The 12712-nt window shown below is 49.2% G+C and overlaps 1 protein-coding gene across 1 annotated transcript in view; it reads right to left on the bottom strand.

Annotated features, from left to right (window-relative positions):
- The window catches only part of SLC6A13 (solute carrier family 6 member 13), a 31361-nt gene extending 21558 nt beyond the window's left edge, over positions 1–9803 (bottom strand). Inside the window, exons 1-5 of the mRNA XM_053977726.1 lie at positions 9739–9803; positions 8117–8338; positions 3107–3241; positions 1977–2117; positions 1334–1418 (exon numbers count right to left, since the gene is read on the bottom strand). Coding sequence (XP_053833701.1) covers positions 1334–1418; positions 1977–2117; positions 3107–3241; positions 8117–8333 — 578 coding nt within the window. The 5' untranslated portion in view covers positions 8334–8338; positions 9739–9803. The remainder of the gene's footprint in view (positions 1–1333; positions 1419–1976; positions 2118–3106; positions 3242–8116; positions 8339–9738) is intronic.
- Positions 9804–12712: the final 2909 nt, after the last annotated feature.

The following is a 12712-nucleotide window of genomic DNA, read 5'->3' as shown; positions in this document are numbered from 1 at the left end:
CAGCAGATTGAGGGGGTGAGAGAAGAGTTGGAAAACTCACAGTGCTCTCTCAGATACGCATTGTCATGTTGCTCTTTGCCTGCTTCTAAGGATGTGGACTCTAACCAGTGCAAAGGGTGCCACTGGACTGGAACTAACTGGGTGCTATACTGCAGCCAGGAGAGATCTGTGGAGTGTGTGATCAGCCCACTGGCAGGTCAGAGCTCCTCAAAGAAATGCTGGCCTCCTACCTCCCTGCCCAGGGACAGCAGGAACAGATGCTGCAGACAGTGAAAACAGAAGGAACAAAAACAATGGACAGCGGAAATTTCCAATCCCATGCTGCTTATTCCCCAGTAACACAGGGATGGTCACAGCAGTGGTAGAAACAACAACTTTTCCAGCGTTCAGCCACAGGAAAAGCAGCCTAAGGCAGGCCACCTTCTAATCACCTGTGAGCAACAGGCAGAGGGAGAGCACAGGCTCAGGGAGCGCATAGGAGACAAAAAAAATTTAAAACTTTGGAGTTTAAAAGCAGTGTCCCGTGCTGAGCTGAGGAAGCCCTGGGGGTGCTGTGTGTGTGCTCCATCCACCCCCGAGGGTAGGCAGGGACAGAGCCCTCCATCCATCCAAACGCACAAGGGAAATGCACGGTGACAGCAGAGGGGTTACCTGCACAGTCATTCAGCCAGGGCTCAGTGCTTAACTGGGCCTGCTGAGGATCATCAGAGATCCTGAGCCAACAGACCTATGCCTCTGTGACAGACATAAAGCTACTCTGTACCCCGGGGTAACTAACACAAGGGGAGAAAGCAATGAACACAAGGGACCAGATTTCCGTGTGAACTTATCTGACTCTAGCGTTTCGTTTCGATTTTGGTGAGTTTCTCTCCTCAGCATAACTTGCCTATTAGTCGCCCTATACTGAAAACATCACGCCTTTTTCTAGTTTTGAGGTAAGACCAGTGCACATACAAAAGTCACTGCCCACCATGCCAGAGCCTCCTGGGAACACGCTGGTATCACACAGCAGCATGGATTCAAAGGAAGGAGGTCAGTGAGACCAAAAAGGCCAAAAGGTCCAGAGGGACAGGAACACAGCATCAGAGAAGGACAAAATCAGGTGGCTCTGAGGCATGCCAGCACAGCTCCAGAGCAACACCATGGGCACAGTGAAGTTAACCTTGACTGACAAGGCTGCCCCTGAGAGCCTTCACTCTCAGCTGCTCAGCTTTCCCCGTTGTGTCCTCTTCTGGCAAGGATGGGTTTATAGGATGTGCTACTGCAGTTTGTCCCTTGCCCAGGGAACTTATATCTGAGAGGGAAGGGGTGTACAGGCCGGTCCTTTACTTACTCCCAGAACTCGATGACTGGGGACGTGGCGTTTTCACTGGTCACGTTGAAGGTTGAGTTCGCCTTCTGAAGCTCCATGCAGTTCCCTGCGGGAAAGGCCCAGGGAAATGAGAACTGTAAGCAGCAGTGCCTGGAGTACCAGAGGATCTGAAAAATCCCTCCCTGTCCATCTACAGTGTTGAGACTCCCTGACATTCATTCTGGAACAAGTTATAGTCTCAAGGATGCACAAGAAGAAATGCCTTCCATGGAAAGGGTGGCAAGAAATCTAGGACACTTAAGATGACAGCATTTATTTTTCCCTTGCAGTGGGTACAGTCCTGATCAGCACTAGGTCTGTGGCTAACACACAGAACAAGATGACTGAAAGATGCCAAGAAGGAGAGCATCCATGTTTTCTGGAGCCCAGAGCAGGAGTCACCAGATAGGTCACCACTGCACAGCACTGGTGCTTCTCTAGCAAAGACTGAGATCAACTAAGCCTCTCCCACAAAAGTGCCAACAGCACTGCAGTGACCCAGCACCCCAAACCTGCATCCCACCCACACAGGAACAAGACACTCTCCTGAGCCTTAGCCCTGGGCAGTAGCAGGTTTCCCTCAGCTGGGATCTGCTGCAGAACAGGGAGAGGGCTCCACACCCACCTGTGTTCCACTCGTGGTCACAGCTGCCCCAGGGGAGGTCAATGGTGAATGAACTGAAGAGATAAAACAAGGCCCAGGCCAGGACAATGATGTAGTAGAAGTTCAGCAGTATGACGATGACCTGTGAGGCGTAGCCAATTCCTGCAGAAAGCGAGCCCCAAAGGCAGGTGACCCACATGCCAGGGGACAGAAACAGGATTTCCTTTGGGAGCTGCTCACCCAGTGTTTGCGCCTGCTGCTCTGCATTTTGAGTGCACTGGGGTAGCCAACAGAGCCACCATCCCCTCCCCAAATTCCACTGTGCCACATCAGTGGGCATCCAGTCAGGGGCCCCCAGGCAACTCTCTTCCTGCTGCCCTGCCACAGCCTTCCCTGGTGAAAGGGTGGCAATGGGAGGGATGCTGGGCAGGGGGTGGGCAGGTTATGGTTGGAACACCACCCAAAGGGGCAGAAACAATGGTGTGGCACCTGCTGAGTCACATCTCTTCTAACAAAATTCATTTTTAAATAATTTTCACTTTGCCCTTTTCGTTTTTATTTGGGAAGCTCTTTTATTAACACTGCACACCTTCTCTGGGAGGCGTTGGAGAAGCATCTAAAGGTTTTGGCACATAAGGAGGAGGCAACAGTGACTTTCAGAGAAATCAAAGAAAGTGGCTTGAGGCTGGATAACTGTGATGAAACTGTGCTAGAAACAGAGGATCTGACTACTGACAATTCATTAAGAGAGCTGATACCTTCACCAGTAAGGTTTTACACGATTTGCAAACTCACAGAGATGACAGAGCGTCAACTTAAAAAAAAAAGCAGCAGCATGCTTTAGGTTCCTCATAATCACCAGGAGCATTTTCCCCATTTACCTCTTAGAGGATAACCTTGATTGGGCACAAAGCTCCTTGCCAAAGCTGTGGCCATGAAGAAGGAAACTGGGATGCAATGTAACAGTGAGAACTGTTTGGTGAAGGTGATCCATTTTTCCAGCAGGATTTTGGAAAGGGGGCAGCCAGTGGCCCTCTCAGGCAGGTGGGCAGGGAATGGGTGGAGGTGCATAACAATCCAGGCTCTGCTCATCCCCTCAGGGTCCCAGGGTCTCCCCTCCTCACCATGCCCTCCCAGCTCCCTCCACTCACCTTCAAAGAGGGGGCAGATCCTGCGCCAGGCCGTCACCCCTCCCTGGCTCGTGTACTGCCCCAGCGCCGTCTCCAGGAAGAACACTGGGATCCCACAGGTGAAGAGGAAGATGAGGTAGGGGATGAAGAAGGCACCTGGCAGATTCAAGTGGCAGACAGAAAAATAAGCCCCATGAGGGGACTGAGGTCAGGCTGTCCCTAGCCAGTCACCAGGCAGGTTCCTCCTGAGTGGGACAGCCTTGGAGGGATGGTGGCTGTGGAGATTGGAAGATCACAGACAGGATGCAAGGGAAAAAAAAAAAAATCCTCACATTTCATCTTCTGGATTGATGTGATTATATGAATAATTCAATACGTACAAAGAATGGAGATGAAAGTTGTGAATAGCTGTATGGAAATACAGAAGAACACTCTGCTGTGAAGACATTCCAACTTTTAATCAGGTTTGTGGCTCCTTTCACATTGAATGTTGTGACTGAATAAGCTGACAAACCCATGCATGCCAATACCAAGGCTCTGAGGAGCACATGGAGACTGACGCTTTTGCCCAGTTTGTGGGGTTGCTCAATCATTTGCTTGGCAAAAAGCAGCAGACATGCAAAGGAAGAGCAAGTAATGCAGGAAAGTGTGCACCTCACAGCAGCAGCCAGGGCTGCCCTCCTGTTCCAGCCCTGTCACTGAACAGGCAGGAAGAGGTTAAATGCTTCAGGCTTTTGATTACCCCAGGCTAATGTTAATTGCAGTAATGGCCTTTACCCCACAGAGCACAGGAGACAGCCCCACAAGATGGTGCATGCACATCATGTGCCACTCACACATCATGTGCCACTGGAGCTGCTCAAGCTGTGCTGAAAGGCAGGGACACAGGTCAGGAAAGAGCTGGACACAAGCAGAGAACAGCATCTTGGCTGTGGTGGGCTCAGAGGGCATGCAGGGTCAGAGGTGGCAACCCAGCCAGGCACTAATTGTGGTTTCCCTGCACAGGCCTTTTCCTTGCCTGTGTGATGCTAACTGGTTTTGGGCTCAGCTCGGTGGGGGTGTATGGGAAACAACAATCCTGGTGCACGAGAGACCTCAAAACCCAGGAGATTTCATTAAGAAGCTTAGCTAGCATGCAGGGGCTGGGAAAGGGAAGGGGCACTTTGGGGACTGGCTGGGATTCCCACCCTGTGCTCATCTCAGCTGGGTACAGAGCCACAGCCCCCGCTTCTTGCAAAAAAAAAAAAAAAAAAAAAAAGCTTGAGCAAAATAGACAGGGAAGGCACCCTGGCAGCTCCCTGTGGACAAAGAGGAGCTGAAAGAGGTGCTGGCTTAATGGTTTGACTCCATGATCTTAGAGGCCTTTTCTAATCTCAGTGATTCTGTGATACCTGGCAGCCCTGCAGGAACAATGCACATCTGCCCATATACTGTAAACAAAAACTGGTGAAGGCAAATGGCAGGGGACATGGTTGTCCTAACACAGTCCCCTCAACTCCCAGCTTGCACAAAATCATATCATCATGAAAGTCAACCCTGTTTCCAAGAGAGATGGTTGTCCTATAAAAGTCTGTATTTAACTAAACTCCAGGAGAGGTCTCTGAGGCAGCAAGACAAGCTTTCCAGCCCAGCTTTCCCTTATTTGCAGCCTGCAGTCTGGCCTGTCCCCTAACCTGTGATTATTGCAAGTTTCAGGAAGGTTTCAGGAGGGTCCTGACATGTAGGCTGTGAAATAGCACAGAATTATGGTGGAGAGAAAGAAAAATTTGTAGAGACGTGTCTCTGCAATCTGCCCTAATCCCCTCACATCCCAGGTGGGGAGATTGGTGTGCTGAGGATTGAGCAGCTGGCCTCAGTGAGAGCTGACTTAGAGGATGAATCCTGGGCACTGTGTCATTAACACCATCAGTATTATTTAGCTAAAAATATATGACAAAGACACTTATGCTAGCTCTGTATAAACTTGTGTAGTTATCTGCAAGAAATGTATAATTTTAAGCAACTTTCCCAACTGCCGTGAACAGAGGCTTGTTTGTAGGGTGTTTTAGGGGAAAACTTCCCCAGCTGAAGCCTGAGCTCTGGCCAAACCCTCACCCCTGCTGGTCAGGCCATGTGCCATCAGATCCAGGTGTTTCTGTGCTAAAAATATTATCAAGTCACTTTGACTTACTGATTTGGGCCCATAAACGCTGAAACCACTTTCAGGATTAATTTGGAGACCTCAGCTACAGGTGGACACACTGCATAGGATTTTCCCAGTTGCTGGGAAGGGTTCTCCAGGTCCTTGCTATGGAACAGGGCTCCCCAGCGACTGTGGACTGTGGATGATGGTACAAATATTTAGGCAATTGCTGATGGATCTTTCTCAATCCCTATCCTTTCTCTCATCTAGTAATGATTAGGTGCATTACCTTGCTTCCTTTTGCTTGTTGCTAAAGCCGAGTGTGTAGTTTTATTGAATGCACCATTTTACTTCTGTGTTGCCTTTATATTCACAGGCAAATAAGGCCATTATTTCTATAGGTGTCTGTGTTCTTTAAATTGCCCCCACCAATTGGCAGAGCAGGGGACACGGGCAGAAATTACTCTATAACCATCCCCAGTGCCCTCCCCATGTCATTTTCAGCAGTGGGGGGCTTGGGACTGGCAGGTGTGGGGAGCTGGGGAGGGGTGCAGTGCCAGCAGCCACACCACCAGACAGGCTTCCCTGGTATTTCCCAATCAGCGGGGCCAGCCTGCCCAGGGAGGGCCTGGCCCTGCCACTGCAGGCGAAAGCAAGAGCAAACTAGCACACAAAGAACAATTTTTTACTTTTCTTTGTTGTTTTTCTCTACTGTGTAGGGCTTTGGTATCATGCATTGAGCATTAAATGTGTAAGGGACTCCTCTTCCTTTGTTATGTGAAAATATCCCTAAAGAAAGGAAGAGTGACTGGCTCTTCAAATAACTCAGATTTTGCAGATACTGTTTCTTGAAGAGGCTCATATTTAGGCAAAGCAAGAGCTGTGAGCATTTATCAGCACTGTCTGCATGCGGTTCAGAAGGGAAAGAGAATTATCCGGCAGGGCAGAACTACCTCACACTGATGGGAGTGCTGGCACAAGAGTTAATGGTTGTAGGCTGGCTGTGATTGATCTGGGGCTGGAAATTAAATAAAGGCCCTGCACCTTTATAGAAGAATGGGAGAAGCAAGTGCCTGGACCAGCATTTCTAAAGAAGTACAAGGCAAAACCTCTGGGAGCTTTTAAAATTCAACTTGAGGTGTTACAAGGGTTTTGATACAGCACTGTCTGCGGTAGGCTGGGTTCCATGAGGCAGGAGGGAGCCTTGTGTCCTGCACCACTTCATCACACTGCTCAGGAGAAATCTTACAGAAACTGTTTCCTCACCATGAAAGCGTCTCATGCACCATCCTTGCTCTAACTTCATGGAAAGGGGGCCGGAGATGAAAAATCTGCCTGGGACTCCAAATTCCTCACAGTCTCTAGTGCTTCACAGGACTTTGCTTCAGGCCCATTTCTCCAGGGAAAAAAAGGCTGAGAAATCCCTTTGAGTCTTGCCTCTGCTGCTCACACAGGAGCTCCCCTCTCCCCAGAGCACTCCCTGAGCTCTTCCCTGGCACTCAGGGCAAGGGGTGCCTGGACAGGATTCCAGGTTCTGCTCCCATCGATGGAATAGTACCCAAAGAAAGTTGCAGCAGTGGGACTAGACACAGCTCAATAAGCAGCCAAGAAGCATTTCCTACAGAAAAAGAACATGTGGAAAAATTCTCCTTTTTTCAACAGGGAAAGAGACTGCCTGATCACCTGGTGAAAAGAAACGAGCACTGAAGAAAGCACGGCGTGAAAGTAGCTAAACCGTGTTTAATCCTCTTTTATGCCACTGGGATGAAAGCAGTTTACTGAGGCCCATGAGACTACTGCAAACTCCAGCCAGGGGATTTCAGCCCCGGGTCCTCAGTGCTCGCTCCCTGCCAGCTCCCAGCCAAGCGCCGCTTCCCCTCTCCCCTGACCTTCCAATTGGAGGGCCCAATTAGCAACTAATCACCAGACAGGGAGAGCAGCTCCCTCTCTCTACACGTCTCTGAGCCAAAGTTGAGAAAAAACTTTGTGTTTTCATTTTTTAAAGTTTTGTCCTTTAAAAGGCAGCCACGAACTGTGGAAGCCCGCAGCAACCCTCCACCTGCACAGCGAGCCTTGTCTGCAGCCAAGGCGCAGAACAGCCTGGCCTAGGGGTGGATGGCTGAGCACAGCCTGAGCAGCACTGGAGTGCTCGCACCTCGGCGCCAGCAGCAGCACCCTCCTTCCCTGTCTCTGCATCAGCCACGTCCACCTGCACTCCCACAGCCCTTCTGTGGGGATCAGAGGCAGGGGTCCCCTCTCCCACACCTTACAGCTCCGGCAGATGCCAAGGGAGTACCATGTGCGGCAGGAGTGCTGTTGTACTTCTACCCCGAGGCAGGAGAAATCCCTTCACTCTGCCCTGTCCCTGCCACCTGCCTCCAGCACCCAGCCCTCCATGGACACACAGGAGCAAGACCTGTGTTCAAGAACTCCTGGGAGTCCCCTGAGCTCCTACTCACACAGCCTGCAAAGACACTGGGGGGGCCCTGTGGCCTTTCACACCACTCCCTGCTCTCCCCACCAGGACCCACCACCCGATTTGCACAGGATGCCTGGCGCTCCTCAAGGAAGCCATGCCTGAAGTGAGACACACTTCTCAGAAAGCTGAGTTCTCTCCCTGCTCTTCCAGCCTTCCCTCTGCATATAGCTACCCACCTCACCAGCAGGAACAGAGGGGAATTCCATTCATCTCAGAGAAACACAGCTACAGCTGTCAGAAACCCTGGGATATTGCCACTGTTATCCATGTCCCACTGGGTTCAAAACAAGCCCCTGGTCGGGGCCCAGATTGGCAGTACCATGTTGGCAGGTTGGTACCTTCTCTTCAGACGTATGACTTGGGCACAGCTGAGGAGCTGGGAGGGATGGTGGAGTGGTGCTGGTAACCAGGTGGCCCTGGCTGCACTTACCTCCACCGTTCTTGTAGCAGAGGTAGGGGAAGCGCCAGACATTTCCCAGGCCAATGATCTCCCCAGCCACAGACAAGACATACTCCAGCTTGTTGTTCCATTGACCACGCTCCAGTGTCTGGTCCTCCTCCTCTTCTTCCTCCTTCTCCTTTTCCATGCCAGGGTGTGTGGGCACCATTTCACCATTGCTGACAGCACCAGGGACTCTGTAATCCATCCCACCTTCAAAAAGAGTTTCCTTTATTACATTCAGCACAAGCCATGCAAAGATGCAGAAATTTGGAGCATGAGAGGCAAGAGAGGGGCAAGGACATGCACGCACACATCTCAAACTGTTCTTCCCTTTCTCCTCATGCAGGTTCCTGCTGGTGCTAAGAGTACACATGCATTTTCACTAATGAGTCCAAAACTAGTCCTTGAAAGCCACTATTAGTTTCATTATTTCAAATTGCCACATCTCAAAACAGTCCTGTCTCTGGCAGCCCATCCTCTAAGCCCAGTGGTACACAGAAGACCCAGCAGCTCAGGCTGGAGCTCCCACTGTGTCAGGTGTGGGAAACAGACTTAGGGCTGGAGAGGGATGACAGCAGGATCAAATACTTGACAAGATATTTTATAAGGGTTTCTCTTCTCTTCTGTTGCCTTGGCCTGGTTTTACAGACCATGTGATGGATACCACAAAGCACACAGAAGTCCTAGACACAGAAGAGAACAAACTGAAATGATAGGAAAGCAAGTTTATCCTTTTGATGGCAGCAACTGTTGCTGACAATCTTCATGGCTACATGAAAAGGTGATTTTTAGAATGGTGCTATCCTTCTAACAGCAGGATAAAGCGTGCAAAAGTCATTGGCATCTAGGATCTTGCCTTTCTCAAGGTCTGCCCTTCCAAACATCTGCCCATTTCCTGCAAAGCTTCCCACAGTACTGCTCTCAGATCCTTTGGCACCATCTCTAAATACATCTGTGCTAAGAGAAGATCAGCAGAGAGCAGGTGGGCACCACTTCACTGTCCCACCTTCCCCCAGGTACCTCCGAGAGGACACCACTTGGAAGGACCACGGAGGGTTGGAGCCTGTTCCTTCCAGGCAAGATGTCCCGCTGGCTGCCAAGTTCTACAGCAAAAAGGGTGAGGATTGTTGGTCTTACCAAACCCCGGTGTCAAAGCTGGGATTGCTGAGGACCTCGTGCCAAGGAGGGCACCTTCCCCCCACGCAGTGCCAGCCCCCAAGCCTACGCCGTGCCCTGCAGAGCGTGCTGCCCCAGCCCCAGCCTTACGCTGACAGTCATCCCTGCCCGCAACTCCCTCGCCAGGAGGGCAAGAAGAAGCACCGGCAGCAAATTACACTCTCCCCCGTCCGGGGAGAACTAAAAAAGGGCAAATCAGCGCTTTAAACCTCTCCCCTCCCCCTGCTTAGTCCCTCTATAAAACACCTGGGGACATGAAGAGGGCTAAGAAATACTGGCAAGCGCTTGACAGCGGCCGAAAGGAAGGGCTGGGAGGACCCCGCCACACTAGAAAATTATTAAACAGGCAGAAAATGCTCCATGACCTCCCACCCCCGGCAGCGTGAGGGGCACAGGGGGAGCAGGGCAGAAGCAAACGGGGGCAGAGGTGTTACCTTGCGGACGGCGCTGTCGGGGCGCGGGCGACGGGAGAGGCGAAGGCAGGACCGAAAGGTGCTGCCTATTTAAAGTGTGGAAAGAAAAAATTCAGCGGTGGTGTAATCCTAGACTTCGCCCAACCCACATTCCTTCCCCCACCCCCCAGGGCTGGACAAAAACCTACACATGACTGGTTTCATGGCCAGTGCGAGGGGGCTCGTTCCCCCCGCCTGTGAGGAGGGCTCACGCCGGGCTCTGTCCCGGGCCGGCACCGCTTGGCTCCCGCTCTGCACCGACTCTGTCCCTTCAGAAAGGAGAGAGCACCGCTCCCAGGTGCCTCCGCAGCGCTGCCTGAGGGAGTCGAAGCCCCGAGACCTGCTGGGAAAGAGGTAAGAGTCAAAATATGAATTCCCTCCCGCTGCTGCTTCTTAGCGGGGTCATGGGCATAGGGCAAGGTCCTGCATCGCGGCCTGACCCGAAATTTCCAGGACTGTGCTGCGGCCAGGAGCAGTGGCAGGCAGCAAAGCTGGAAATAAACTCAGCTAAACGCTCTGCTGCTTCTTACTAAGGGCCCAAACCAGCCCCATTCAGAAATCTGGCAGGTTGCAAACACTCTTCCCTCACACACAGGGGCTCTTTGCCACTGGTCTTTTCCAGAAGCAGCACTGCCCCATCCCAGGACACCACTCCGGAAGCTGCAATGGGAACAGACAATCAAGCGGTAGCTTAAAAGTTTCACAGCAAGGAGACAAGCAGCCCCAGTTATGCACACCCAGCACTGGGCTGTGAAATGAGCTGTTCTTGCTCCAGAAGGAGGTCTTGGGATTACAACAGGTAATGGTGACATTAAGCTCCATGTTTAGAGGCCATAAAAGAGGCAAACAGAACAGGATATTATTATTCATGGTGGATACGTTACACCTGTGATGGTCCAAGGATGTATGTGAGGCAAGGTTTTAAAATATTTTTATTACATCTGTTGATAAATATCTGAGGCAAGAGAGAACAGGGAAGAAAATAACACTTTTGGGGTCAGTGTCCTTGTACGAGGTGTGTGGAGAGGCAGCAAAATGTGTACAGGCAGTCTGAGAAGGTAGAAGGAGAACGACGAGAAAGAGTCAGCAAGCACTGTGGTTTCACCACATGAATCTGTGGTAAATCCACACAGCACCAGACCTCCTGCAGGAGAAACAGACATGGAAGAAATGGAAGAGAGGCGGGGAGAGGAAAGGAATTAATTCAACCACGGAGTGATCAAATATGCAACAACTCATTTCAGGAGCAGATGCCTTGATTGAAAAGAGGGTGATAACAAAGGTCCAGGAAAAAGGAAGACAGAGAAGATGAATATGTTATGCACTACATCTCATAATGTGACAACTAATGTCATTTGATGAAAAATTCGGATTTAAAATAAATGTAAATACTTTTTCCTCCCATTGAGCATAATTAATTAAACATGGTACCTGTGGCCATTACCACAGAATATTGTTTGGAAAGGAAACAGGCAAATCCACACAGAGCTGCTCCTCTTCTGCAGCAATTAAACACAGTGGTCCAAATAAAACATCTCCATTCCTCAGATCAGTGATTCTTGAAAACCAGGAAAGATGGTTTTCCCATAATTCCTCTTCCAGAAGAGAAATTATGCAACATGGTGAGAAACAGAAAACATCCCATTTTGTGCAGAAACCATCTCACAGTGAATAGTGCAGCTGTTAAATAGGATAAGAATGCAGGGATTAAAAACAACAGTAAAGATAAATAATATCTTGCCTTGTGCAACAGATTGGTGTATGGAGAGAAGAGATTGATTAAGGAACTATTTCTATAGATTTTCAAACTATATTTTCAATTTCCAGCTATTGCATTCATCATCACCACTGCATGAATATCCCTCAGTAAGCACAATTACTGCAGCACACAGATAGCAATAATCCTATCAACAAGATGACAAGTTAATTGGCAGGAGCTAATTATGATAGGAAAATGTGCAATCAATTACAGACTATTTGACTTGCGCTCCATGTGATAAGACTGCGCTGAACACAACAATAACCCGAAAATGAAAACAAATGTTCAGTGTAAACATAAGCAGTGAGGGGAGATATTAAATCAACAAGTGCAAAAGCAAGCTGGAAAATCCTGAGCAAAACATGTTTAAAGTAAAGCATTACTTTACACATATTCTGGAGTGAACTAAGAAAAAGTCCATATGGTTCTGGGAGATGTTATTTGAAAGACTGATTTTTTTAAATTTTTTTTATATAAAATAGAGAAAAATACAACAATGCCACGAATGATCAAAAAAAAAAATAAGATATACTTTCAATATATATTTTTTGAAATGGTAGAAGGGAAAGAAATTGAGAGGGACTTTAATCAACACATTAAAGGCAATGAAAAATTTAAAGGGAAAAATGCTAAGGATGAAATCTCAATGTCTAAGATTTTGAGCATAATTGTATCTAAGGCAAGGGGAAGAATAGGGACAGTCAGAAACAAAGCTTTACCAAACAGGTTTGCAAGAAACAAATAAGAGAAATGGAAAAATGGAAAAATGTGAATCTTTAAAAAAATATTAAAAAGGAACAAACCTAGGTAATATGCATGCTGTAGTAACAGGAAAACAATTTCATCCAGAGATCTACCAAGATAACACCATTTAAAATTATTTGGGTAGATACACACATATATGGATAAGGAGAACACTAGGTAAGAGCTTTTGAAGCAGTGTGTGCCACCTGGAGTCATGCAAGCTGAACCTCCCTGGGCAGCTGCAGAGCACCTTCCAGTGCCACAAGTGTTGGCCAGTGGCAGCACCTGTCCCACAAGCATCACTCTCATGCCAACCCCCAGGATGGCACAAGGTGGTTCTTTGTGGGTGGCCTCCCCTGAAAAGGGTGTGAAACGAGAGGCTGCCTATTCAGTAATCTCCCTCCGAGGGCTGATGATGGCACCAGCCAGAGCAGCTGCACTCCTCCCAGCCCC

Source organism: Vidua macroura, chromosome 5, assembly GCF_024509145.1.
Source record: "Vidua macroura isolate BioBank_ID:100142 chromosome 5, ASM2450914v1, whole genome shotgun sequence".
Classification (NCBI taxonomy): Eukaryota; Metazoa; Chordata; class Aves; order Passeriformes; family Viduidae; genus Vidua; species Vidua macroura.
Note: the sequence above shows the minus strand (reverse complement) of the source record. Positions and strands in the feature narration are given on the sequence as shown.